This window comes from Engraulis encrasicolus, chromosome 13, assembly GCF_034702125.1.
Source record: "Engraulis encrasicolus isolate BLACKSEA-1 chromosome 13, IST_EnEncr_1.0, whole genome shotgun sequence".
Taxonomy (NCBI): domain Eukaryota; kingdom Metazoa; phylum Chordata; class Actinopteri; order Clupeiformes; family Engraulidae; genus Engraulis; species Engraulis encrasicolus.
Genome location: NC_085869.1, coordinates 18,710,248 through 18,735,898, shown reverse-complemented (window position 1 = coordinate 18,735,898; position 25,651 = coordinate 18,710,248). Strand labels below are relative to the sequence as shown.

Here is a 25,651-nt window from a genome sequence, read left to right as displayed (position 1 = left end):
TTTAGACCTTTACTAAGTCTAGCTGGGACACACCATCAGTCAAGCCTCTGTTCTTGAGAATCAATCAATTAATTAGCTTAATATTTATACCAAGTCTAGCTGGGACACACCACCAGCTAAACATCTGTCTTTGAGAATCGATTCATTAGCTGTGAAATGTCTACAGATGTAGTGTGATCATCACATGGGTTGTGGGTAGGCCCCAACAAACATTGCCCTTTGGTGGAGCAGTCAGAGCCCCAGTTTTCCCTAAATACAAGTCAAGTTTATTGTCAATTTCTTTACATGCACTGGTCATACAAAGAATTTGAAATTGCGTTTCTTGCTCTCCCATGCAGACATAGACTAATCTAGGTAAGGACATAGACAGTATAGACATAGACAGTACTCATACATGGACATAGACAGTATGGACGTAGACATTGCTCATACAGACATTTAAAGTGCAAGACTGGACAACAGAAGACTTGTAGAGAACATACATTAAGAGGAGGTATTTTGTTGTGCTTTTTTTTTAAAAGTCCTTTATAGCGTTCTGACATAGTAATAGTAGCATTTGAAGAAAATAAATAATTAAAAAAGGTTTTATTAAATACACCAGCAGCAGTATGTGTGTGTGTGTGTGTGTGTTTGTATGTGTTTTGTGTGCGTGTGTGTGTGTGTGTGTGTGTGTGTGTGTGTGTGTGTGTGTGTGTGTGTGTGTGTGTGTGTGTGTGTGTGTGTGTTTAGTGCAGGTAGAAAGTGCGGTGTGCGTCTGTGTGTGTGTACCTGTGTATGTGTGTGTGTGTGTGTGTGTGTATGTGTGTGAGTATGAGTTGTGTGTCAGTGTGTGTATGTTTGGGTTTTGTGCAGAAAGTGCAGTGTGTGTGTGTGTGTGTGTGTGTGTGTGTGTGTGTGTGTGTGTGTGTGTGTGTGTGTGTGTGTGTGTGTGTGTGTGTGTGTGTGCATGTTTTGAGTTAGTGCAGGTTGAAAGTTCAGTCACAGATGTAGTAGTGCAGGTGGAATGTTCAGTCGCAGATATGGTTTGGTACCCTAGGTAGGATATCTGGGTTCATATGTTCATCAATCAATCAATCAAGTGGCAGGGAAACTCTTCTATTCCCCTTGCTCTCTTGGCTAGGACCCACTTGAAAAAGAGGCAACTGCCTCAATGTGTTTTACCCTAGTAAAATAAAGGAGAAATAGAATGTAAAAAAACACTACTTGGTGTCAGAAGTGGGATGCCCTGCCGTGAAGCCACAAGAGGCACACCCAGTTGTGTAAGCTATACGAGGGACCCCTGGAGAGCTGACCACAATGTAAGAAGCATGGATTGTAGTGCATACTAGATGGAACTATTGTGGTAGTAGTATTGCGAGTGTGAAGCATTGAAGTCTACATCCTGAAAGTGAAGACAGTGTGAGTGACCTTTCCATGCAGTTGGTACTCTGCTCTTTGACAGTCATGTTGTTGCCAATGCAAGCTAGGCCTACTGTATGTTTTTAACTTAAAAGTTGAACTCTAGACCACATTACATTATGTAACCGAGGTGTTCCCATGCAGTTCACCCCCCCTTGGGGTCGCAAACTCATCACTTCCTAGTCAACGCATCAGTTTGGATATGGGAGGCACAGCACGATACCGCTAACCTAAAGGACCAGTCCGAAATCCAACGCCACCGATACTGTATGAGGCTTCGGGAGGGAGGTTCTCTGACGTTCCACGACACACTCTAGTAACTGCTGTAACTGCTAGTTACAATTACACCTAGCTGACAAATTATCCAAAGCAACTTTCAGTCATTTGCAGGAACAGCCTCATTTAACATTATGGGGTTAGGTGCCTTGCTCAAGGGCATTTCAGCCATGGATGAAGGTGTAGGGAGAAGTAATGGTGCATTCCAGTCCCAAACCATCCTAGTAGGAGATCGCACTTATCCAACCTGAATATTTCTGCTCCCGTTCCTGACAGTTGAAGTGGGAGTTCTACAACCATGGCAACCGTAGCGTTTTAGCTGGCTTTAGCGAGGTGTTTTGATATGAGCCATAATAGCTATTATTCTGTCATATGTTACATTTATGTTCACACAATATCATAACACGAAGAATATGTTGAGTTAAAATGGCTGTGTTTGGAACAGCTGCACAAAAGAGAAATGGAGCTTCACTATTTATTGACATTTACGGCTCCATGGGGGCCGCCATTATCGTCCGACTTTGATTTGTTGAGGTGGGAGTAGTGCGAGTCACCCCGACTTCGCTAGTTGGATGTCCCACTTCGAGAGGCGTTCCAGAGCATTTTTCGTAGTAGGAGGTTGGATAAGTGCGATCTCCTACTAGGATGGTTTGGGACTGGAATGCACCATAAGGACAGGATTTGAACCTGCAACCTTCTAACCTTAAGCCCACCCTAAATAGGCCTATTAGACCACAGCTGCTTACCACAACTCTCATTACATGGCAAAAGCATCACGAGCCATGGTCAAGGTGTGAATTTGAGTGTGTTGGTGAGAGCGGTGATCAAATCCTAGAGAATGCGAGCTGCTTTGATGGTCCCACTTTGAAATCAGACTCACATTCTGTGACTCATTTCTTATTCCTGCGTTGTAATGATGACATAATATCACAATGAAATAAACAGCAAAGAAAGTATATGGATAATGAAATTGATTATAATTAAAGGAGCAGTTCACCCTTTTTTGATTTTCATGTATTTGCGGTATTTCCAAGCATTATTGTGCATATCATTTTGATTTTCTTCTCAGTGTTTTCAGTACTTTGATTTCTTGGTATCAGAATTATTAGCATAGCTTAGCATAATCACTGGAAGTAGATGGGAGCATTAGCATCAAGCCGAAGAGATCACAGGATAGGATTAAATAGCTGTTTTGCACTTTGGTGAATTTTACATTCATTTTAAAAGAAGTGTATAAGTACATTTGCTGATGTTTTATTAAGAGTAAGACAAAAAGTCCATGTTTTTAGCCTGGTGAACCAGTGCCACCCGCTGGACGGCAAAATGTTTTGTCTAAATTAGACTTCCACATTTAGTCTGGTTTATCAGGCTACCATGTTTTTGCATTATGAGAGTGGACATTTTAATCGAACAAATCTCATCAACAGTAATAGTATTTTTCTCATAGCACATTATCATACATATTGATAACTGTCAATGTAGATACCATAAGCAAAGGCAGATGAAAATGTTTATTTATTTTAATTTCTTTTTAAAAGACGTTGGGGCAGTTTTAATTTCAAAAGGAATTCATCATCACATAATAGACCTTACGTAAATATGTTGCTCTGACAGTGGCTACATTTACTTGACGTTTTTAATTCAGAATTCATAATGTGTTTACATGACGTTTTCAAAGCGGAATTAAGAGTTAATTCCAAATTAAATGTCTCATGTAAACATAGCCAGTATGTAGTGTATGTATTGCTGTTTACTGTAGACCTAGGAATACTTAATACAATGTATACATCTGAACAATCAGGCAATGGCGGACAGCGAAAGATAATTATCAATAATGACACATGAGCAAAACAAAGAGGTCTATATAACACACTTATTCCTAAACACAATTTAAAGGGAAACCACAATCCAATTATTATAACTTAGATTACTTAAATAACAACCAAATGTTACAATTACTTTTGTAATCTTTGTCAACAAGACGGTGCCCATATTTGTGGTGTGTCCCATTATAGCAGTAACAACTACAGACTTATTAGCAACAAGTTTATTGAGCTATTTATATCCCCAAAACGCAGAGCATCTGGGATATAGTAGGCCTACTGCTTTGTCCTGACCACCACCCTAATATATATATATATATATATATATATATATATATATATATATATATATATATATATATAGTGTATATATATAGACAGTATTCTGTGTATATATATATCATCCCAATTGTGGTTCTGTAAATCTGATCGAAAGTGCCTGTCTGATATTTATAAAACCCACAAGCTCCTGAACGGGTGGACAGATTTGCACAAAATTTTGTGTGCTAATGCTCTAGGACAGGCACAGCAGGCCAGCGCTTTCAAGATGGCCAACTTTCCAGATGGCAAACTTTCAAAACGGGAACTTTTTGTTGGTGTGATTGTTTTGTTTGTCTGCCTAATATATATCCATCCACCCGTTCAAAAGTTATGGGCCAAACACACATTTGAAATATCTGTGGCAGTTGGAGCAAAGCCATAATATCCCAAATGTGCCGCGTTTCGGGGATATAATGACCCAAGCAGAAATTACCCAGACACAGGACTCAAACCTGAGGCCCCTTAATGCAATGTTGGGGAAGCGTGTCTATGTTCCCACAGCCCATTGGTCCCACATTACTAAGACTTTAAACATTAATATTTAGGCCCATTGGTACCACAGCTTTTACCTGCTGGCCCATGTTCCCACATTTCTTAGAATTTATTCAAATTTAGGCCGTATGTCCCATGGCGGGGAGAAAGGCATGTTCTTTTAGTTTACTTATTACTTGCCTATTTGAATAATTTCTTAAAAATGTGGGAACTTGGAGCATGAAGAATAAGCTGTGGGACCATTGGGCAGTGGGACCAACGGGCTGTGGGAACATAGAGCAATGTTGCCAATACTGTATGGTACGGCATGTTGGCACGCTGCAGCACTGCAACCCCACAGTTTTCTAGACAATCCATCTGATGATTCACATTTGAGTTCACATTTTGCTCTGTTTTAGCCCTTCCTCGTTATCATGATGCTGAGACTCTTTCTCTTTCATTTCCAGCTCATCATTTTCATCCGTTTCATCAGAATCAAGTCCCTCCTTCCGCTTGAATTCGGCCTCGATGGCAACAGGATCAATGTAGGTGTAAAAATAGGCCATGATGGAGAATATTACACAAACGACCAGCAAGAGTGATGCAAAGAGTATGTACTCTGCCCACTGTTGGAAAAGAAAAAGACAGACAGGGAGGAATACCTGAATATTGATATGGGCAGACAGGTTATTACATGTAAATTACATACTTATTTACTAATGCCATACCTCTTTCATTTCAAAGTTTTCTGAAGTTTGTAGGATCTCTGACACTTCGTTCACAAGAAGAGATATGAAGAAGCCCATAGATAAAGTAAACAGCCAAACAGCCTGAAGAACAGTCTTCATGTTGCTTGGTGCCTGACAAAAATCATAATTAGAATGAAACAGTATATTTTTCTGTCAAAATGTCATGTGTCATTCCAATCCATTTTTCAAGTTACATGGGAATCTACAAGGGGTGCAATGGTATACAAAAGTCACGGTTAGGTATAAAGGCTACCTCGGTTTTGGAGTCCCGGTTTGGTACATTTTCGGTACAGTATATATAAAAAGAAAATACATTCAAACTGCTACTTGGGGTCGGAGATTTAATCATTGAAAGAAATAGTGCTTTTCTCAAGGTCTCACAAAGAACAAGCCTCTACATCCGTTTTTTCCCTGCATTCTCTGTCAGCGTTCTGCAAGAGCCACTGCATGTAGTGGCAGCAGCATAATGTTAAAACATGAACAGAGTAACCTCTTACTCTACCTTTCGGTACAGCACTATTCGGTTCGGTACAGCACTATTCGGTTCAGTACAAATCAGGGCTTTGAACCATTATTTTTTTCCAAACGTTCCGTTCCGAACAGAAACGGAATGATAACGTTTCCAGTTATGAGTTCCACCAATAAATTGACGTTCCCGAACCGGTTAGAACAAAAAATATTGTTCCCGGAACGGTTAATTTCGTTCCTGTCAGCTGATTACTCCCCATAGGCCTAACTTACGTTAATTAACGAAGAAAGACGGAAGTGCAAATGAATCAGCCAACATTCCAAACTGTTTATTCAAGCGGATGAAAAGAATATCCTCCAGAATTTTGTCATTCAGGGACGACCTAAGCGGAGAAGCGGAGAATAAACCTCAATGATGAAAATGCGCGCTCCACGCTGACTTGGGTCACAGGGAGCGCTATGATGGACATTGTGAGTTTGTGCATATTTGAAGCGGCCATGGATGCCCAATAACGTCCAACATTCTCGATGCACTTTACACACGCTTCTCTGCCATGTTTTACAATTATGCAATGGAAACTCTGCCCTTCTGTATGACAGTGGTTTCTCTTATTTAAGATGTGGAGTGGAGACTTTGTAATCCAAAGCTCTCTCTCCATTCAGTCAGAGAATGTCTGATGTCACACAGGACATGAACCTCAGCCGTCATGGTAACGTGCACAGGAAAATAATTACTTTTTTTTGAGTTTGAGGAACGGTATTAACCGGTATTAACCAGTTACCATTATTTTTAAATAAGTATTTCCGCTCCAGAACATAAAAAATAATAACGTTTACGGTTTCGTTTCTGTTCCCTGTAAAATACAAAAAGGTCCCGGTTTTCGTTTTCGTTCCTTGAACCGGTTCAAAGCCCTGGTACAAATACAATACAGTGTACCTTTACAGGCCTAGCAACTACTGATCCTCTTCGGCAAAATATATCACTCACTTGAGAATAAGAGAACTCCAGACCAGCCACAGCGAATAGAACCTCCCCTGCAGAGATGAAGAAGTACTGTGGGATCTGGAGAGCCATGTGGACACTGTTGGGCTGCATCTCCTCCACCTCCTGAATGCCCCCGCACTGGATAGACACAGACAAGCCATCTGTTACACACCTTGGCAAATGTTGGTACTGTGAGGCCGATGAAGAAGGTAGGTCTGCACACTGCGGATAAAGCTCCAAAAAATAAAGTTTATTAAATTAAAACAGAATAAACTTTTTTTTTTTGCTTAATCCGCAGTGTGCAGACATACCTTCTTCAACTGTCTGACACTTTTGTCTAGCACCTGCAACAAGTGACTTTGGATGTGCACACCCTGCCCAAAATGACTACTGTGAGGTGGAGACAGAGACTTAACTTTAAAAGACTTTGAAGGAGGTTGAAATTATGTTTTTCAAAAATTAGACACACCTTGCTAATGTTTTACCTGCTCATTGTGACCATAGACCCACAAAAAACATTACACTGGGCACACCCCACTGATTACACCAATCCTGGCGGCCATCTTAGGCTTGGCGACATTTCCTTGGCAGTCAAAGGAAATCAATGGAAAAGGGGCTCAGGGCTGCCAAAAAATGGCTGACAGTAAACAATAAACAAGGATGGCTAAATGTCTACCTAACTGATATCAACTGTTTTTAAATGTATTTTAGCAACCCATACAATGAAGGTGGATATTTATCCTGACATTTTTAAACTTGTCCGAAGCCAATCTTTTACGGACCTGTTCTGTGGGCCTGTTCTACTTTGATTTACATTGACAGCTGCCAAGTGGGTTTTTTGTCTAGTTTTACGATTGTGACACTTACATTGCATTACATTACATTGCACTTAGCTGACGCTTGCATTTTATTCAAAGCGACTTACAGTTATTATTTTTCAGGGTATTGGTTACGGGGTTATGTGCCTTGCTCAAGGGCACTTCAGCCATGGATGGAGATGCAGGGAGAGGTCAAGGGCGATTTGAACCTGGAACCCATAGAGTGAAAGACCAACTCTCTAACCACTAGGCCACAGCGGCCCACACAGGATCAGGTGATTCAGAAAGTGGATGGATCAAATTTGTACTGTTAAAAACGAGAATTCGATTCTCAATGTGACTTTGTTCCCTGGTTAAATAAAGGTAAAATAAAGAATAAAATAACATAAAATAAAATACTGAAGCCTGGCTATACCCCTAAGTGTATGTATTGCTGTGATGTGTAGCTTACATTCTCCCAGGAAAGAGTACTGGGGATGACGATAGTGTAGACCCCTCCAAAGCCAAACTCCCTGGTGTAGTCACATTGCTGTCCAGCAACATTGCTGATTGTGAATGTTTGCCTAATAATACAAATCAGATATACACTGTACATACTGTATATTCAATATGCATGCAATAGTTATTACCTCCCCCAAGGAGGTTATGTTTTCGGTCACGTTGCTTCATCTCTGTTTGTCTGTCTGTCAGCAGGATAACTCAAAAAGTTATGAACAGATTTCGATGAACTTTTGTGGAGTTGTTGTTGGTGATCCGGACCACAATGATTTATTTTTAGATGCGTCCCACGCATCTCTATAAGAGGCTTTGGTGTCCGTCCGTCCGTCCGTCCCTCCGTCCGTCCGTCCGTCCGTCCGCCCTCCCGTGATGTGTTTCCCTCCCGTGATGCGTTTCTGAATTGTGATTCCCTCCTGTGATTCCCTCTTGTGTCCACAAGGTGGCAGTCGCTCAGTTTTGGCCTGGAGCTCATGCGTGCAAACCAACCGTGCTCTTTGCCAGTGAGAAAAACATGGCGGCACTTCCTGTTGATTTTCACATGAAAGTTTTGCTTAATTTAAAGTCCCTAAAGCGACTATAAATGTTGTGGCTTCCATATATTGATGTAAAAGTGCCCCACGAAGTAATGAAGCACAACAAAGTTACTCCACATTACCATTTGACCACTCGTTTTTCTATGCTAACAGGGTAGCTAATGTAGCATTGTAAATGATCCAGGGAGAAAGGGGGAAATGTTGTGATTTCAGTCCGCCTGAGGCAACGATTTTCGTGGGGAAGATGACCTGCATCTCGGTGGCATTGAACCACGCCCCCGTGCCTTATTTGGCTCGCTCAGCACGTGCGTCCTCAGTCCAATCGCAATGCTTTATTTTCCCCAGACGTTTAATCGCATTTAAGTGAAAGTGCCATGTATACACATCGCAAAATAACTCTTAATCCGATCTATTTAAATCGCATTTATTAAATCGGATTTAAAAACATCATGTACACGTAGCCAATGTCTCATTGATTAGTTTATGGAACTTACGGTTTGTCTGTTACGGTCCACGAAGACAATATCCACGTGAAAACGCAAACGCCTGCAAACCACTGTTTTGACAGAAATACAGTTCACCTGTCGCCTACTCTGTTTTCTTCCCAAAGCGGCATTTAAAAGTATTCCATGAAATCCAACATCAACGTCACTTCAAATAGGTGACAGCATCATGCTCACACATGAAATAACACTTCAGTGAGGGGGGGACATCACTGCTCTCATATTAAAGTGAAAAGAGAATTTCACATTTTAGTTTATTTAATGTAGGCCTATGCAAAATTGCAAATAGCCTATTCATTGAAATCTGTCCAGAAAGGGTTGTAATGTTTGCCTGTTTTTTATGTTTGTAATAAAAAAAAAAATTAAAAAAAAAGTGATTTAAAAAAAAAAATAGCCTAACAAAAATAGAGATTTTATGTTAAAAAAAAATGTGATATGGGATGGACCGATGGCCCCCCTAAGCTAAATTCGCCTTAGGTCCCCACATTGCTAAATGTAGTGTAAGGGATTCTTTTGAAAAGACAGTAACATGTAATCAGCAATGCATTACAGTTTTTCAGTAAATTGCCCAACACTGTTGAAATCCTATGGTACTTTTTCAAATCCAGGCTTATACAGTACATGGTAGGCTTATTGATAAATTGCCTTGACAGGTTATGAGGAGGCCAAGGGGGCGTTTGGGCAAAAAAGGTTCAGAACGGGCATAGACGGACGCATCTGTTGTCCGCCTGTCGGACTTGTTAAAGATACTTCACCATTGTGGAATAGGATGAATTTTGACACTCCAGTTTCTAACTGCATAAAAAAGTAGGGTGTAACATATAGTCAAATATTCTATCGAACAGCTTCCTTGGTGGAGGTCTGAACTCCAGGAGTGCATTTCTAGCTATATTATTATTTGTTGTGTCCTCACCAAACAAACAGGGATAAGAGAGACTGCAATAAAAGATAGATAGATACACATACCTCTCATGTGATACACTGCTGTAACCGGACATCACTAGTGTGGATAATTGTCCAAAATATACTCCATTCAATGACACTCTTACTCCTGTGCTTAAGCCACTGATGAATCTGAGGGAAGGAACGGAATTGTAACACAATGAGGCTGAAAGATCTTTTAAATCACAGCTCCTTTTATAGCTTAGGGGGGGGGGGGGAAATGAAATGACTACCTTACATAGTTGTCTCCATGAGGTTTTCCATTTACATCATCATACTATAGGCAGAAATAAAATTGATATTATAACTGACTACAGAGGGCATATATTTTATTGTAGATAATTTGTAATAATGGAATATATTAATCACTTACTCGGATCATACCAACATGAGGAGCGGGATTGATAACTAGAGTCTGCCTGGTGCCTGAGAAGACCCTGACATGCACAAGCTCATTGTCCAAATAGACATCTTCATAGCTTCCATAGTCAAGTGTTAAATACTCCCCATTTGCCTAAAATGAAATAAGGGATTATAACAGTGAAATGTGTAAGATTATGTCAATGGCTACGTTTACATGAGACATTTAATTCGGAATTAAATCCATTTAATTCTGAATGAAGCTTACAGTTTTTCTCAATTGGTTTTGTACATTTCTCACAACAGAATAATGATTCTCAAAAGTCTGTCTTCCTGGTGTTACCTGTGCACATGGTCAAATCAGTTTCTCATTGTTTTCGGCATATAGCAAATGCTCTCGTCCACCATGCCATGGGTGTGTACAATTCTCAGTGATTTCGTACATTATCAATTGCTTTTGTCATATCACTCAAAAAGCTTTATCACTGAATGCATGAAACTATCTCAATCTTATCTGATCAATGTAATATAAAACTGAATTTACAACATTTCCCATCCAATCTAAACAGCATTTCACTTCAAAAAAGATCCTCAAGAGTGTACTATTCAATTGACAACATGATAAATTGATTTGACTAGCTTGTCCATGCACTATGACAGAATGACTAACCATTCTGCTGGCGCTGATACGTTTATTGACACAAAAAACTTGGTTTTGAAAGACAAATAAGGGTTTTGAGCAAGAGACTCGGTTTTGCAGGTTATCCACCGTGTTTTGCCATTTGTTAAAGCTGTTTTGAGAATGAATATTATGTTTTGCAAATTGCGAGACAGATTCGAGAAATGTACAAAACCAATTGAGAAATACTTTAATTGACCGATCACAAAACCCCTCCCACAAGCGGCCGCCAACCAATCCGAGCTCAGCAACGGCTAAGGAGAATAGAATTTGAAGGACCTCCGTCAAAACTTGCGCTTTCAGCGAGACAGTATAATGTGTGCCTATGGCACCTCCATGTCCAACACCACCTAAATGTTTTGATAGGGACCTCAGGTTTTTTTTCACTTTTCCGAAGCCAAAACCTCAAACCGACTGATGACAGGAGCCATTTGGTGGGCTGTTAGCCCCAAGTGATCATATTTAAAAGTAGCAGGATTTGTTCATTCAACTGTTGCTGGCAGAGTGTTTTAAAAGGAAGTGATTCCCCTGTCTAACTATGTAGCCTATATCGTCAACAACAAAAAACACTTTGCCCATTTGGAATTGAATGAAGAAAAATAAATGTGTATGCTTATTTTGGACTTGGAGCAAACCACACTGTACGTAGCTTAGGCTAACTGTGCAATCGTCTTGTTTGCTAATAAGCCCCCTTCCACTTTGCATTCAGCTGGCACAAAATGTAACCTTAACCAATATCAATGCATCGCTCCAACTTAAGGACAATAGTGTATGGCATTATATAATAGTATTGGATTCACGGCATTATGATTCAATTTTTTGGAAACAACTAGTTGTGTGACTTAAGTCAAATATGCCAAATACACATCCCACGGAGCAACCCCCGCCCTCTCTCCTTCTTGGTGTGTGTTTGTGTGTGTGTAGCTTAGGCATGTGACAGTCAAAAAAAAAGAACACTGGAATGGGGCTGCACTTGTCCCAACATTGTTATGCAGATATGAACTGTCAACTACAACTATTAAAAGTGAACAGAGAAGATACCCAGTGTGACTACCCCAGAGCTGTGTGCAGTGTGCCCAACGCCCTGTCAAAGGTTCTGGTGGACTCTGCAATTCCCCAGTTTACACCAAACACCATCAAAATGTCCTGGTTACAGACATTATATCGCCATCATCAAGTTGTTGTACTCCACAGTTGAATATAGCTTTTGGGAATCAGCGTGTGCATGCAATAAGTGAACACACATGAACCGCAACCAAACCGTGTGTCTGGTTTTAAGGTTTTGAAGGACGTAGCAACAATAACTAGGAGGCGTGTTTTTTGCGACCGGCCAATTCAGCTTTGAAAACGTCATGTTAACACCTCTTAATTTGGAATAAAGGAAAGATCAAAGTAAACTCCACAGAACTGATTATGAATTCGGAATTAAAAACATCATGTAAACGTAGTGAATGTGTCAAAAATAAATAATCAAATAAATCATCAGTGTGATTGTGTGTGGTCCACCTGGTTAGGTCCAATTTGAAAAGCGGCATAAGGTGCGATTTCTACAGTCACGTTGTTATTTCTCATGTTCAGTACCCTCACGAAGGCCTGTGTTTCTGTGGGCATGGCAGGCAAGGTTTTCTGTTGAAATGAAATAGTATACAAGTTCATACTGTAAAAAATGAGTGTACAATGGTTTTGAGAAAATGGTTATCATTCTCAGGATGTACTTACATCAACCTCAAGCTGAACAAAGCCAGCAGAAATAAAGGCCATAGCTGTCAGAAACATCCCAACTGCCATTCTCTTCAAGGGCCTGTGGGAGACATGTGTGGTCATTTGTCTAACAGTCGGTTCGCCACCGTTTTTAAAGAAATGCCCCCCTGTCCTTGTCATGTGCATGCCAACACCTAGCCAGACTGTGCCCTCCCAGTGATGCAACACTTTCAGCGTTGCAAGTCTCGAAGAGATTTGAACGTCATTGATAATCAGGTTAGCCAACAGCCCTGACTTCATCATAAGTAGGCTATACTGTACCAACCTATACCCCCCACCCCCCCCCACACACACACACACACAGCAGCATGGTGTACTGTGTAATAGTTTTAGTAGTTCCAGAATCCATGCTGCCCATTCACAAATGTTACCTTTTTAACAAATACTTACCATCACCATCAAATTCATATTACATATGTATTCAATATGACTGAGAAAATTGCACTTTTCATACATGAAAACTAGGGAACTTCTCCATGATCCACCATTTTCCATACGAGAAATAGACATTTTTAGCTGCAAAACTTACTGTTCTTTGGTCATACAAGTACATATTAGTTCATTATTCAGAAAATATTCATGAAAAGATTATTGGTATTAATTTGGTCTTCAACTGTGCAACAAGAAAAATATAGAGCCTATTTTTGACATTTTTAAAGGTTTCCAGCTAAACTCTCCTGCACCTTACAATTAGAATGTGCTATACTTGGAATCCCACCAGTCATACAGTAAATGACTTTCTGACTTTTAAGAAATAGTAACAATGATAACAAGAAAACTCACAGAACTTTGAAGCCACATTTTTCAATGAGGTATATAAGTAAGCCAGCGACCGGAACTAAAATGATATTCAAGATGGGTAGCAAAGTCTGTAAAACAAAACAAAGGCAATGTAATATAGCCTACTGTATGTATAATCTGTAATATACTTGACTAAGATGACAACATTTTTTTAATGACGAATTTGACACAACAGTTTAGGCTTATTGTTCTTTTTGTTAATGATGCTCTTTCATTGATAACCACAAGATAGGCCTACCTGCATTTGATCGTACTGTACAATAATAAAACCCTGTGTAAAAACAAGAGTGAGTTGGTCAACAAGCATTGAATGTCACTTATGGCTACTCTGACTGTTGGTGAAGGTTACTTACAAAGTCTCCATCCATGCCCATGGCTTGCATACTCCAGTGTGCCTGTGGATGGCAATGGTGGTTATGTCCAAACACACAGCATAATGACATAGCCACTGATATTACTTAAAGTGATGGTGCGGAGTAGATTCACCCTAATACCATTTGAACCGTGACGTCCATCCAGTAGTCCACCCTAAGTGTTTTCTGGCTTGGGCGAACATTATCAGAGTTCCGGAGTTATTGTATGGTTATTTCAAATAGATAGGCGGGCATTCACAGTATCTCCAAACTTACTCCACAAAACATTACTCCACAAAATACATGTCCTATTGTTCTCTTATCAGTCGAATTCGTTCAACTACTCTACTCTCTCTAAGGGACTTACAAACGATCCTGATCGTTCCGCCATGCAGAGAGAAAGCAGCCCCGATCATCCGCCGTGCAGAGAGAAAGAAGCCCAGGAACAACAGTGGAGTCCCACAAGGCACAGCCAGTGGCCTGTTGGTCTTGTGGCAGACACCTTTGAGAACAGGGTCGTGCCCCCACTCACGCCCGCTCAAACTGGTCGATTTTCATAAGAGTTGACTAGCTGAAATAAGTCATTACCGGATGGAATGACGGTGTCCAGCAGCATACAGTGCATATAATAATAATAATAATAATAATAATACTTTCGTTTTATATAGCGCCTTTCAAAACACCCAAGGACACTTCACAGAGTGTTGTGTTGGATAGTGTGAGTGTGTGTGCGCGTCAGTGTGTGAGCGTGTGTGTGAATGCATGTAAGTGAAAGTGCTTGTGGAACTAGCTGCCATAAGCCTCCAGGAAGAGATGTGTCTTAAGGTGTTGCTTAAACATGGCCAGTGAAGGGGCATTCTGGATGTGGTTGGGCAGATTGTTCCAAAGAATGGGAGCAGCCACATGGAAGGCTCTGTTACTGGTGGCCTTGAGCCTGGTATGAGGGACGATCAGCTGGCCCTTGGAAGAGGACCGCAGGGATCTTGAGGGGTCATAGGGGTGAAGGAGGTCTGTGAGTTAGTGGGGTGCCAGACCATGGAGGGACTTGAAGGTTAGGAGGAGGACTTTGTAGGTAATGCGTGACTTGATGTGGATCCAGTGAAGCTGCTTGAGTATGGGGGTGTTGTGCTGCCAGGGTCTAGTGCCTGTTATGATCCATTACCATCCATTCCATATACAGTAGGCCTACATAGGTTTTTCGTTTACAAACATTCGTGTTGTGAGGAGGGGCAAGATGCTAAGCAGCCAACCACGTGTGCTCATTTTTTGACCGACAGCAGTTTCCAACAATGAGAGGTTAAACGGTTAGAGTCGCGTAGCCAGGAATTGTTTACAAACGGTAAACCTATGCATAGTGCAGTACATTAACACAATATACTAGCATTCCATACCAATACCATTGACAGCTGTAATATACTGTCAATGACTAATACCACATAGTAGACAGACACCACACATGCTTTCAAGGATTTTAGCCATTCACTGCAAGAGGACGAAAAAAAATGAAGCTTCATGAAGCTGAATATGAATGTGATGTTTATAGGCTTGCAATGAAAGAAATCTAGAATGTTACCCGGCACGACTTATTATCACCTACCTGCAGAAAGAAACAACAAGGCCCCTCACTCCCGGCCAGGAGTGGAGCATGAAGGTTGACTTAGATAGAAAGCTTCACTTTCCCACAGAGATCACCACCACATCTCTCCGGCCAGACATAGTGGCTTGGTCTGCAAAGGCAAGAGCGGTAGCTCTGATAGAGCTCACTGTACCACCGGAGGAAGGGATTGAGGCAGCCTTTGAACGGAAAAAGGCCAAGTACACCGAACTGGCTGCGGAGCGCCGGGAGGCGGGCTGGAAGACTTCCATATATCCAGTCGAAGTTGGATGCCGAGGCTTTATGGGGCTGTCGACCATACGCCCTCTGAAGGATGTGGGAGTCACTGGAGGAAGGCTAAAGAAGGCAATAAAGGAGCTGGCAGAAGAGGCAGAAAAAGGTAGCTTTTGGCTCTGGCTGCGGAGGAAGGACAGGAGCTGGGGGAATAACAACTATCCCCAGAAAACAGCCGCAGGGATAACATCTATCAGCTGCAGGGGGTGACAGGGAGACGTCCCTGTCACTGTCCCGCCACCGGAGACGTTTCGGGATTAAAGGGGCGAAACGTTGATGACACGGTGGTTCCCGACTGATGACCCTGCAGCTGACCCATGGGCACCGGAGGAGGTGCGACAGGCAGCAATGCCCAGCAGGATGTAACACCTTCCTGTACAAATCCAGTTCTGCATTATCACCATACATGCACCCTACCTGTATCATCCGCCACAAGTTAAGAAACATTTGACCAAGTCAAGTCAAGTCCAAGTTCAAGTCTCATTTTTCCTTAAGAAGTCACCAGAAGTCCTGGACAAGTCACCATGTATTCTACGTACAATTTCGACAACTAGTTTTGGACATAAATGAATTCATTTCCTCTCCACACTGCTATGCATGTGCCCCTTCGCAGTTGTGTTATTAGCAAAGATAGTAGGCCTACTAGTACTGGTTAAGGAGAAATCATTACATTTTCTTTTTGTAATGCAATATTTTCACATACAAATATAGAAAATGGAATATATGTAGACTTGACAGGCCATTGTAAGTCATGGCAAGCTAAGACTGACAAGTTCAAGTCAAGTCTTGAGTTAATAGCATACAAGTCAAGTCAAGTCAAGTCACAAGAAGTCATTCCTATTAATTGTCAAGTCTCCACTCGTCAATATGTGACTCAAATACACATCTCTTTTGTATTACATTACCTCATACATAACATTACAATACAATCGTGCTTTTGAATGGGATTTCATCCATGTTACAGTACCTGGTCAAGCACCATCCAGAACATAGGCAGGGGTAAAAACAAGAACAAGGCCTTGAGGACCATCTTGATCTGCTGTATCAGGAGTTTCTAAAGATAAGATAAAATAAGACAAGACAAGATAAGATGAGATAAGATAAGATACAACCTATTGCATGTGTGCACAGAACTTTGTCTTGCATGACACTTCTCCACAATCCACATTATAAAGACCCAAATTAAAAACACGTAAAAACACAACATGGCCTATAGAGTCTGGTCATCTAGGTCCATACGCTGTTAGGGCAGCACAGTCCAATAAACATGCATTATATCCATTGTTGCCATATCCATCCTTGCCATTTTTACATACATTACAAAGGTAAAGAAAAAATTATACATACGTCATATTTGTCAGAAGCCCAGTCCATCCAGTGCTCTCTTGGGGGATACTGACTGCTTCTGTGCCTGTAGCGGTTCTTGATTGCAAACTACAACAGTTTGGGCGGCTTAGTTAGCATGAAACACACTCCACCATGTATTAACTCATATACTGTATGTACTATATTAATACACTGTAAACTTGAATAAGCTCACAGAACTCAAAAAAATATTTTGTAAGAGATAACACAAAATATTTTAGAGATGTTTTTTAACCAGTCAATGTTCACCAGTCGCGGGCGGTATACAGCCTGGCCGGCGGTTACAAATACATTTTTTCAAAGAGTTTTCTCCACCACCATATCAACACCATCATGACTTCTCGAGAGACATTTGCTATGGGTAATCAGGGCACACTAGACACTCCAATCTGCCAGGCCCCACTACCACTGCACAGGGCTGAGCTGATACCGACCAGCCTGCCCAGATGCCACATTCCATGGGCACTAAGCATCAGTAGGCACCCTGATAGTACCAGGCGCATGCAGCTGGGGTTTGCAGCTGCATGTGTAACACCCAGCTGCCGCTGCCAGCTGAGGGCCAGTGATTACAACCGCCCGCGGTCTCAATTAACATTAAATGCACCCCACCGGCGGGATGAACCCCCGTCGGCGGGTTCCAATTAACAATCAATGAGCCCCATGGCCGGGATGAGCACCATCCGCGGGTTTCAATTAACAATCAATCAGCCCCGCGCCTGGGTAGGTGCAACATCCAATCAGCATGCAGTTCTGTACTGCACAGGTGCAGCTTGTTATTGAAGCTGAAGTGTAAAAGTGTACATGCTGCCCATTATTTGCCATATTTTTGATGTTTTTCCGTGGAACAAGTGAAGAGGGTGAGTAGGATCCAGATAGACTTGATGAGCCTTCTTTGTTAGGGCCTGCGTGTGCAGGTGTGAAAGTTGCAGCTGTTTGTATCCAAGGATCTTTCCAGCCTGGTTGACGATCTGTGCCAATTTGTTCTTTTGTTTGACAGATAGGTATCCATACCATGACACAATGTTGAATGTCAGTACACTCTCTGTCAGGGACTTATAGACCATGGACATAGTGCGCTGACTGGTGATGAGGCCCCTGACTTTCCTCAGGAGAGCCAGGCGCTGTCTGCCTTTTTTGAATGTGTAGTCAGCCTGATCTCCAAAAATTCTGTGCTCCTGGACACGGATGTTAAGGACACGAAATCCGTGTCCAGGAGCACGGATTTTGCCAAAATTCCGTGCTCCTGGACACGGAATTGTTTTCCGTGATGGGCACACGGAAGTGCTTTCTATAGGCTATTACCACAGCACTGTGTTAACTCTATCATTAGAAAATACATACCAAATGCTAATCCTAAACAAAATTATGCTATAGCAATTTAAGTTGTGCCTGACCAAAACATTCCCTAACCTTAACCTGTCATTAAAGACATATTTTTGAGAAAAACCTTTTCCAGTTGGTTGCTAGGCTATCAAACTCATATAATGAATGAAAGAAAACTAGCTGTGCCCAGACCAAAACAATCCCTAAACCTAACCTGTCAGTAAGAAATGTTTTGTTTTAGACAAAATATTTAAAATTAGAAAAATCCTGACAAAACACAAGACTGTGGAAATAGCCTATAGAAAGCACTTCAAACAATTCCATGTCCAAGAGCACGGAAAACAATTCCGTGTCCAGGAGCACAGAATTTTGGCAAAATCCGTGCTCCTGGACACGGATTTTGTGTCCTTAACATCCGTGTCCAGGACCACGAAATTTTTGGAGATCATGTTGGTGTAGTCCACATGGTCTTGGAACTGTAGCTGACTATCTATGCCTGTCCCAAGGTATTTGAACTGAGACACCTGCTCCACCTCCTGACCCTTCATGCTGATTGGCCTGAAGGTGTGCCCAGAGTCTTTATTGCCTCCCTTCTTCATGGTTCCCAGCCACATCTCCTTGGTTTTGGAGACATTGAGATCCAGGAAACTGCTGTCGAACCATACAGATAGGGTGTTGATGTACTGCAGGTAGGGGGAGCTGTTAGTCAGGCAATTAGGGCCATGTCATCTGCATACTTGATGAGGGATAGGTCATCAGTGTTGCACTGTAGCTCATTTATGTATATGGAGAAGAGCAGGGGTGATAGCACACATCCTTGAGGAACACCGGTGTTGAGGACCAGAGAGTCAGAGAGGCAGTTCTTGATGCAGACCCGCTGAGGTCTGTCCTTCAGAAAGTCCTTGATGAGGAGGACCAGGTCAGAACTGACTTTGAGGTTACGGAGTCGCTGAGGAAAAATCCATGAAAAGAACACGGGCGTGAGTCTTTGGCTTATCCAAGTGACAGTGTAGGTTATTTAGGAGAGTGAGTGTAGCGTCCTCCACCCCCCTGTTGGAACGATTGGCAAATTGCATGGGGTCTAACTGACCTGCTACCTGGCGGGTCAGGTTATTGCGGATTAAGTGCTCCTTGCATTTGCTGAGGATGGGTGTAAGGGCAATGGGTCTGAAGTCATTATTGGTTTTGGCCTGGGGAGTTTTTGGCACAGGGATGATGGTTGCTGTCTTCCAGGCTGTAGGATAAGAGTTGCTGTTGAGGAGCAGTTGGAATATTTTTGTGATGGTTGGACCTAGTTGGTTGGCACATTCTTTTAGCACCCTCCCCTTGAGGGTTTAGCCTCTGGAATATGGAGGTCACTGTGTGCTCCTGAATGATCATAGGGTCAGGTGTCAGACCAGCACACACATCATCACACTCCTTTTGAAAGTCATGGATATCAAACCTAGAGTAGAACGTATTTATATTGTTGGCGAACTGGACAGGGTCTATCACGAGATGAGTTTTTGCTCCCATCATTTTATTCAGCCCTCTCCAGGCATCTCTGGCATTACCAGTCCTTCATTGTTCTTCAACCTTATTCTTATAGTCCAGCTGGGTCTTTTTCAAACTTAAACAACTTGTTATCAACAATTCTGTTAAATAGAAAAACCTGAATCTACAATTATGATGATGATCACCAGAAATAATAATACCATAATAATGAAACGACTGTAGGTCTATACAGAAATACAACTTTAAACCAACAAAAATGACATGTTGTAGGCTACTTACGCTTATGCATTAAACTTTTATAAAAGTAAAACTTCAACAAAAATGCAGTAGGCCTAGCATGAATGTAGATGTACTAATTAGTACTTACACCAATGCATTTTGACACCTGCAGAATGATGTTTCCCGTTGGAGCAGTTTTCACATACATTCGACTTCCAACAACAAAAACAACTGATGGGACACAAAGCAACATTACACAATGTAGCCTATGCTGAATGTTATCATTAACATTTAATGCATACAGTAAAAGTGGCGGTTAAGCTCTAATTGCCTTTGGCTTTTCAGTATGATGAGGTTCGACCCACCTAATGCAACCACCATCAGAGCTGCTGCCACGCCAGAGACAAGCGGGTAGCACACTTGGATGCCACACTTCTGACCTGTGGTGGGAAACACATTTCGTCAAGTCAAGTCAAGTCAAGTCGGTTTTATTGTTAACTTCTTTACATGTGCTGGTCATACAAAGAATTGAAATTACTTGCTTCTTACTTTCCCATACAGACAGACATAGACTCTTGACTCTAGGTGTGTACATAGACAATTAGACATAGAAAATATACATACAGTACATTACACCTAGAGTACCTATACAATACCCATGCAGACATATAAAGTGCAAGACTGGGCAACAGCAGACATACATAGAACATATACTGTATTTAAAAAAAGAGGTAGGGTTGTGCATTCCAGTTATGTCCTATTGTGACGATTCTGATATAGTGGTATTTAAACTAACTGTTTAAGAACGTTTGGAAGCACACAAGTACAGTATAGTGTAGACCCATATACTAAAGGAAACATGTCCTTGTCAGGTCACCACAGTGAACTGCATGACCTCACAGGAATACTGTACAATTGTTGATATTTGTTAGCATTTCAGGATAATGCTTTCATGTCTTTTGATTTATTCGGTTAACAGACAAACCGACTGACACACAAATTATTTGTTTGGATCAGGTAAAAAGGATAAAAAGTTGCCTTACAACAACACAATATGCCACATGGGAGGTGCAACAGACATCATCCAAGGAACTCAAATCAAAAAAGTATTTATATAGCAAATTATCACAGTAAATTGTTATTCAGTAAGGATATGGAATGATGTCCCCACTAACGTCTTAAAATCGGAGAGATGAAAATAGAGACAAGTAATCCAGCTTCTTTGCAGAGGAAGAACACTGAAAAGAATATACTCCTTTGCCTGGTCTGAAAAAAATGAAATGACACATGAAAAATGATGTGAAATCATATCACAGCTTATGTGATGTGATGGACAATAAACAAATAAACAGCGTAGGCCTACCCATCTTACCTGGTGGTGCTCAAACTGGTCCCCTCCGAAAGCAGGTAGGCATGGTCTGATTGTACCTGTCCCCAAAACAATTAGGACCAGGCCAATCACGGCAAGAACCCTGTGACAGAAAGCATAGCATAGCTCAGGTGCTGTTTCCACGTAGCAGGATATTTTTTTAGCAGGGTATTTTTTTCCTCCTGTTTACGTGTAAATGCAACATATGGATAAAAATAAATCCTCCATTGTAACAAATGTGTTTCAGCCCCCTTAAATAGGATATTTTTATAGCCTGCTTTTTTATATCTGGATTTTAAATATCTGCTATGTGGAAACGGAAGGCCAAAACCAATGTAACCAGGAGAAAAAAATATCCATATAAAAATATCCTGCTTCGTGGAAACAGCTCCTCAGATCAAGGATGGGCAACTGTAGTCTCGGGGGCCACATGCGGCCCGCCTCCTCCCTCAGTGCGGCTCCTCAATTTAATTTATTGCCAGCATTAGGCCTACAGTCTACATGAGTTTTTTTCTCTTTCTTTCAAACTGAACATTTGGTTGTTTATCAAGTTGAATGTTGTTTATCATGTTAAAATGCCATGGTTTAATACACATTCGGTATAAATATATATATATATATTAAAAATGTTATTTATCATTTTGTAGCTTCTCTCGTAGTCGCCCATCCCGGGTTTACATGATGAATACATGTCTGTGGTATCTCTCCGACAGTCACAATAATATATAAGTAATATAAGCATGAAGGCAATACACATAAATATTCACACATGACTATGAATACAATTCTTGTATTCACTCTGTGGACTGGCATGCATAATGACACTATCTTTGTGAGTGTTTTCTTTGTGAGTTTTTAAAGCACTATAAGACTAAAGCGAGATGGTAACATCAAATTCCACTCACCGGTGAACAGTAAGATTGTCTGGTACAGTGATGTCATCAATGGCGCTAACAGTCAATACGACCTGGCCAGCAGCAGAGACAATTGACAGGTATATGATAGTCCTACATGAAGAAGAGATACCAGATGAGATGAAGAACATAAAGAAGGAGGTGGAATGTGAGATTGAGAAGATGCGAGTCAATAACGCTTACTTGAACGTCCCGAGCCAAGAGTCGGCAATAATGCCCCCCAGGATCGGTGCCAGGTACAAGCAGGCCAGAAAGGCATAGTACATATAAAATTCATTATGAGTGTCCCATAACAAGAATTTCGTTATGTACAACGGCAGAATCCCTGGAGGAATGTCAGGAAGAGAGAGGAAAATGTCAAAAGGCCACTGAGAGATGACAGTGCTTCATACAGCACCAGAGACAATGTTGTATGTAATATTTAATATCACAACACCGAAGACTGAGGCAATGCTGTCTGTACCTCGTATTCCATAGTAGGAGAATCTCTCACAGAACTCGGTGACCAATATGAAGAATATGCTGAGTGGGTAGCCACAGCACTCCACCTTCTGGCAGAATAGAGGAAGAACGTTAGAACTAAAAAAAATGTGTACAAAAAAGACATCACGGATATTTTTGCTTACTGTAAATGCAAATAAGAGATTTTTTTTATTATTATTATTTTTCTTTCTTTTCATTATCTTTCATGCATTCACTTTTCAAAAAATTGAAAATCATGTTTTTCACAGTTACAATAAGCAAAAGTGTCCGTTAGCACTGAAGGACAATTTCATGTTGGACGTCTTTGACCCACATATGTATCAGTATCAAAAACCATTAAAAGTGTATGTTAATGATTAACTAATGGGAAATAATAAAGAGATAATGGTTAACAAATGTTTTACGAAGGGTTATCTAATGCTTAAATGTTTAAAAAGGAGTCTGTATTATGAAGTGTTACCAAAATCGTTGTTTGTTTGAGATGAATGAACATTCTAATGAAAGATAAGGGTCTTACTGCTTACATGCAACTTACTGCATGTTTTTATGTGCTTCAGAGGTTCAGATATTTAGGTTTTTATAGGCTGAGGGCAGCTTTTCTTAAAAAGGGCTCAGGCATTCAGCACCTTTTTTGCAGGTGCCTTAGGCATCAATGGGTTAAAGCATTCTCCATCACACTCCAATGATTCTCCCCGAGGTTGCAGTCTGCACTCTGTGGTGACCAATCCATATAATGATAAATGATTAAATAAATAATTAAATGCTCCCTGAACCATGTTTTCTTGCATCTTGGCATGTCCAAATATGTTCTAGAAAAACAGTCTAAATATTTGTTTTCGAAACATCTCACTAAGTGGAGGGTTGTTGGCATTCCCTAACAAGTTTGAAGGCGAAATATGGCTTCTGTCATATATTATTTGCCATTTTGTGAATGAAGCAAAAGAAAATGTATTTACATAATGCTACATAAAAAACGAGAGACGCCATGTTTCACTACAAAAATGGTATTGGAATACTAGTGAATACTCCTGAACACTGAGTTGCATATTCTTGAAAACAAATGTTTGGACATGCCCATAGACGGCCATTCTAAATCCAGTTGAGGCAATATGCACAATTAGCCAAAGAACGGAGACAGCAGCAAACATGACAAGCAGTTAATGATATGACAAACAGTTAGGGGGATTAACAACATGATAAACAGTTAGGGGGACTCTAAAGCATTGCAGACAACTCAGAAAAGGGGCTTAATGTTCAACATAGTGCAGTTGTCCTTATAATGCATATACAGTAGAAGGAAATAAATCCAGACCTAAGAGATGATTATTGAAACAACACACAAGCCATCAAATCAAAGCTAAAGGTGGTCCAACAACATATTATTGTGTGTGACCTGTTTTTGCTGGGAACTTTTTTTGGTCTGGCTGTGTATTTGAGTGAATTACTGGCACGGTAAAAACTAAAATATCCTCCAAAACCTTTTATAGACACATTCTATGTTTTGATATGGTGATCACATATGATAAACACAGATAACACTAATCCAGTTATGCTTGCAATGTAGCCTACATGTAGCAGTTCAGTAAAAAAATATTGTCAAGTTTTCTTCAAATACGTATTGGCCAAACATTTTATGTAAAATCGTCTAGTGTCATTGAAATTTGCAGTAAAAAAAAATCAGCTCTGTCTTTACTCTGTCTTTAAATAAATCCAATCCAGTAATTATAATGAAGACAAACACCAAGTAGGGAAAAGATGCCGCAAATGAACCTCACCTTTGGAATTGTCCTCCGATTCTCATCCTTATCCCCCTTCTCTGTAGAATCATAAATGTGCGACTGTTAGTGTTGGATGTGTACAGTATGGAAAAGGCTAAACTTATCTTCATTATTCTTCTTTCTCACCTTCCATGGCTGAAGTGAAAGTGTACTAGTCTCCTCTCCCGTTTTGAGCAGCTGAAATGTGTACTGTATCTCAGGAGAAATTGACAGGGTGAGAATTACTGAAACGTGTCCTAGACAGCTTGAGGAGGGTGGAATGTGTACCATTTGTAATTAAGTGGCCGGGGAGTGTCCTGTGTTTTTACTTTACTGTCTTTATGTTGATTGAGGAGAAGTGAATTGCAAGACAATTCTGTGCCGAGTGTTATCTTATCATCAGGTATATAGAGTAAAGATTGTACAGTTGCCTAGGGCCTACTTTGGTGACGTCTTTTTCTTTGAGCCTGATCTTTGTGCATTATTTTGTACTTTGGACTGTCCCATTGGTGTTGTTTTATTGCTCTTGATTCTCATTTATAACCCCCCAGAGACATTATTTTCATTAAACACCCACCACCATGCTTGGCTATTGAGAGGATAACGTTTTTTTGTAAAACTCACTTGTTTACCACCGCAAATGCTTGACATCATCGAAAGTAAATTTGTTTATCTTGGTCTCTTCAGATCACACGACATGGTTCCAGTGATCCATATCCTTGGTCTGTTCATCTCTCTTGAGACCAAGATAAACAAATTTGCTTTAGATGGTGTCAAGCATGTGCGGTGGTAAACAAGTGAGTTTTACAAAAAAAGTGTATCCTCTCAATAGCCAAGCATGGTAGTGGGACTGATATGGTTTGGGGATGCATGAATGCTGTCAACATTGGCAATCTGAAATACACCTAAAAGAAACATGCATGTCAACATGCACTGTGACTACTGAAGCAGATCATGATATTCTCCATAGGATTGCAGTCAAATCTTACACCAATCTATTTAAGACAGGTGCACACTCAAAATGTAAAAGTTCAATGCAAAGCAGGTTTGAAACGCACACCGATGACCTCCCTTTTAATCCCTTTTTTTCCCGAGATGAT

At 40.8% G+C, this 25,651-nt stretch overlaps 1 protein-coding gene across 1 annotated transcript; it reads right to left on the bottom strand.

Moving 5' to 3' along the window:
* Positions 1 to 3,912: 3,912 nt before the first annotated feature.
* On the bottom strand, positions 3,913 to 24,595 carry LOC134460472 (solute carrier family 15 member 1-like). The gene is made up of 22 exons (XM_063212860.1): positions 24,570 to 24,595; positions 22,775 to 22,890; positions 22,495 to 22,636; positions 22,303 to 22,404; positions 21,401 to 21,500; positions 21,204 to 21,294; positions 20,394 to 20,468; positions 20,177 to 20,259; positions 16,975 to 17,061; positions 16,595 to 16,681; positions 15,995 to 16,000; positions 13,740 to 13,781; positions 13,625 to 13,657; positions 13,369 to 13,454; positions 12,544 to 12,625; positions 10,159 to 10,299; positions 10,019 to 10,062; positions 9,810 to 9,917; positions 7,761 to 7,872; positions 6,495 to 6,629; positions 5,018 to 5,149; positions 3,913 to 4,915 (listed from the first exon to the last, which is right to left on the bottom strand). Exons 1-22 carry the CDS (start codon positions 24,593 to 24,595, stop codon positions 4,688 to 4,690), a joined length of 2,058 nt encoding a protein of 685 aa, XP_063068930.1. The 3' UTR covers positions 3,913 to 4,687.
* Between the last annotated feature and the right edge of the window lie 1,056 nt (positions 24,596 to 25,651).

Coding starts and splice junctions, on each gene's coding strand:
- LOC134460472 (XM_063212860.1), bottom strand. CDS start 24,595: ATGAGAATCGGAGGACAATTCCAAAG. Junction 17,062..20,176: donor AGGTGTCAAAATGCATTGGT/GTAAGTACTAAT, acceptor AAACTGTTGTAG/TTTGCAATCAAGAACCGCTA. Junction 4,916..5,017: donor AAAACTTTGAAATGAAAGAG/GTATGGCATTAG, acceptor CTTTTCCAACAG/TGGGCAGAGTACATACTCTT.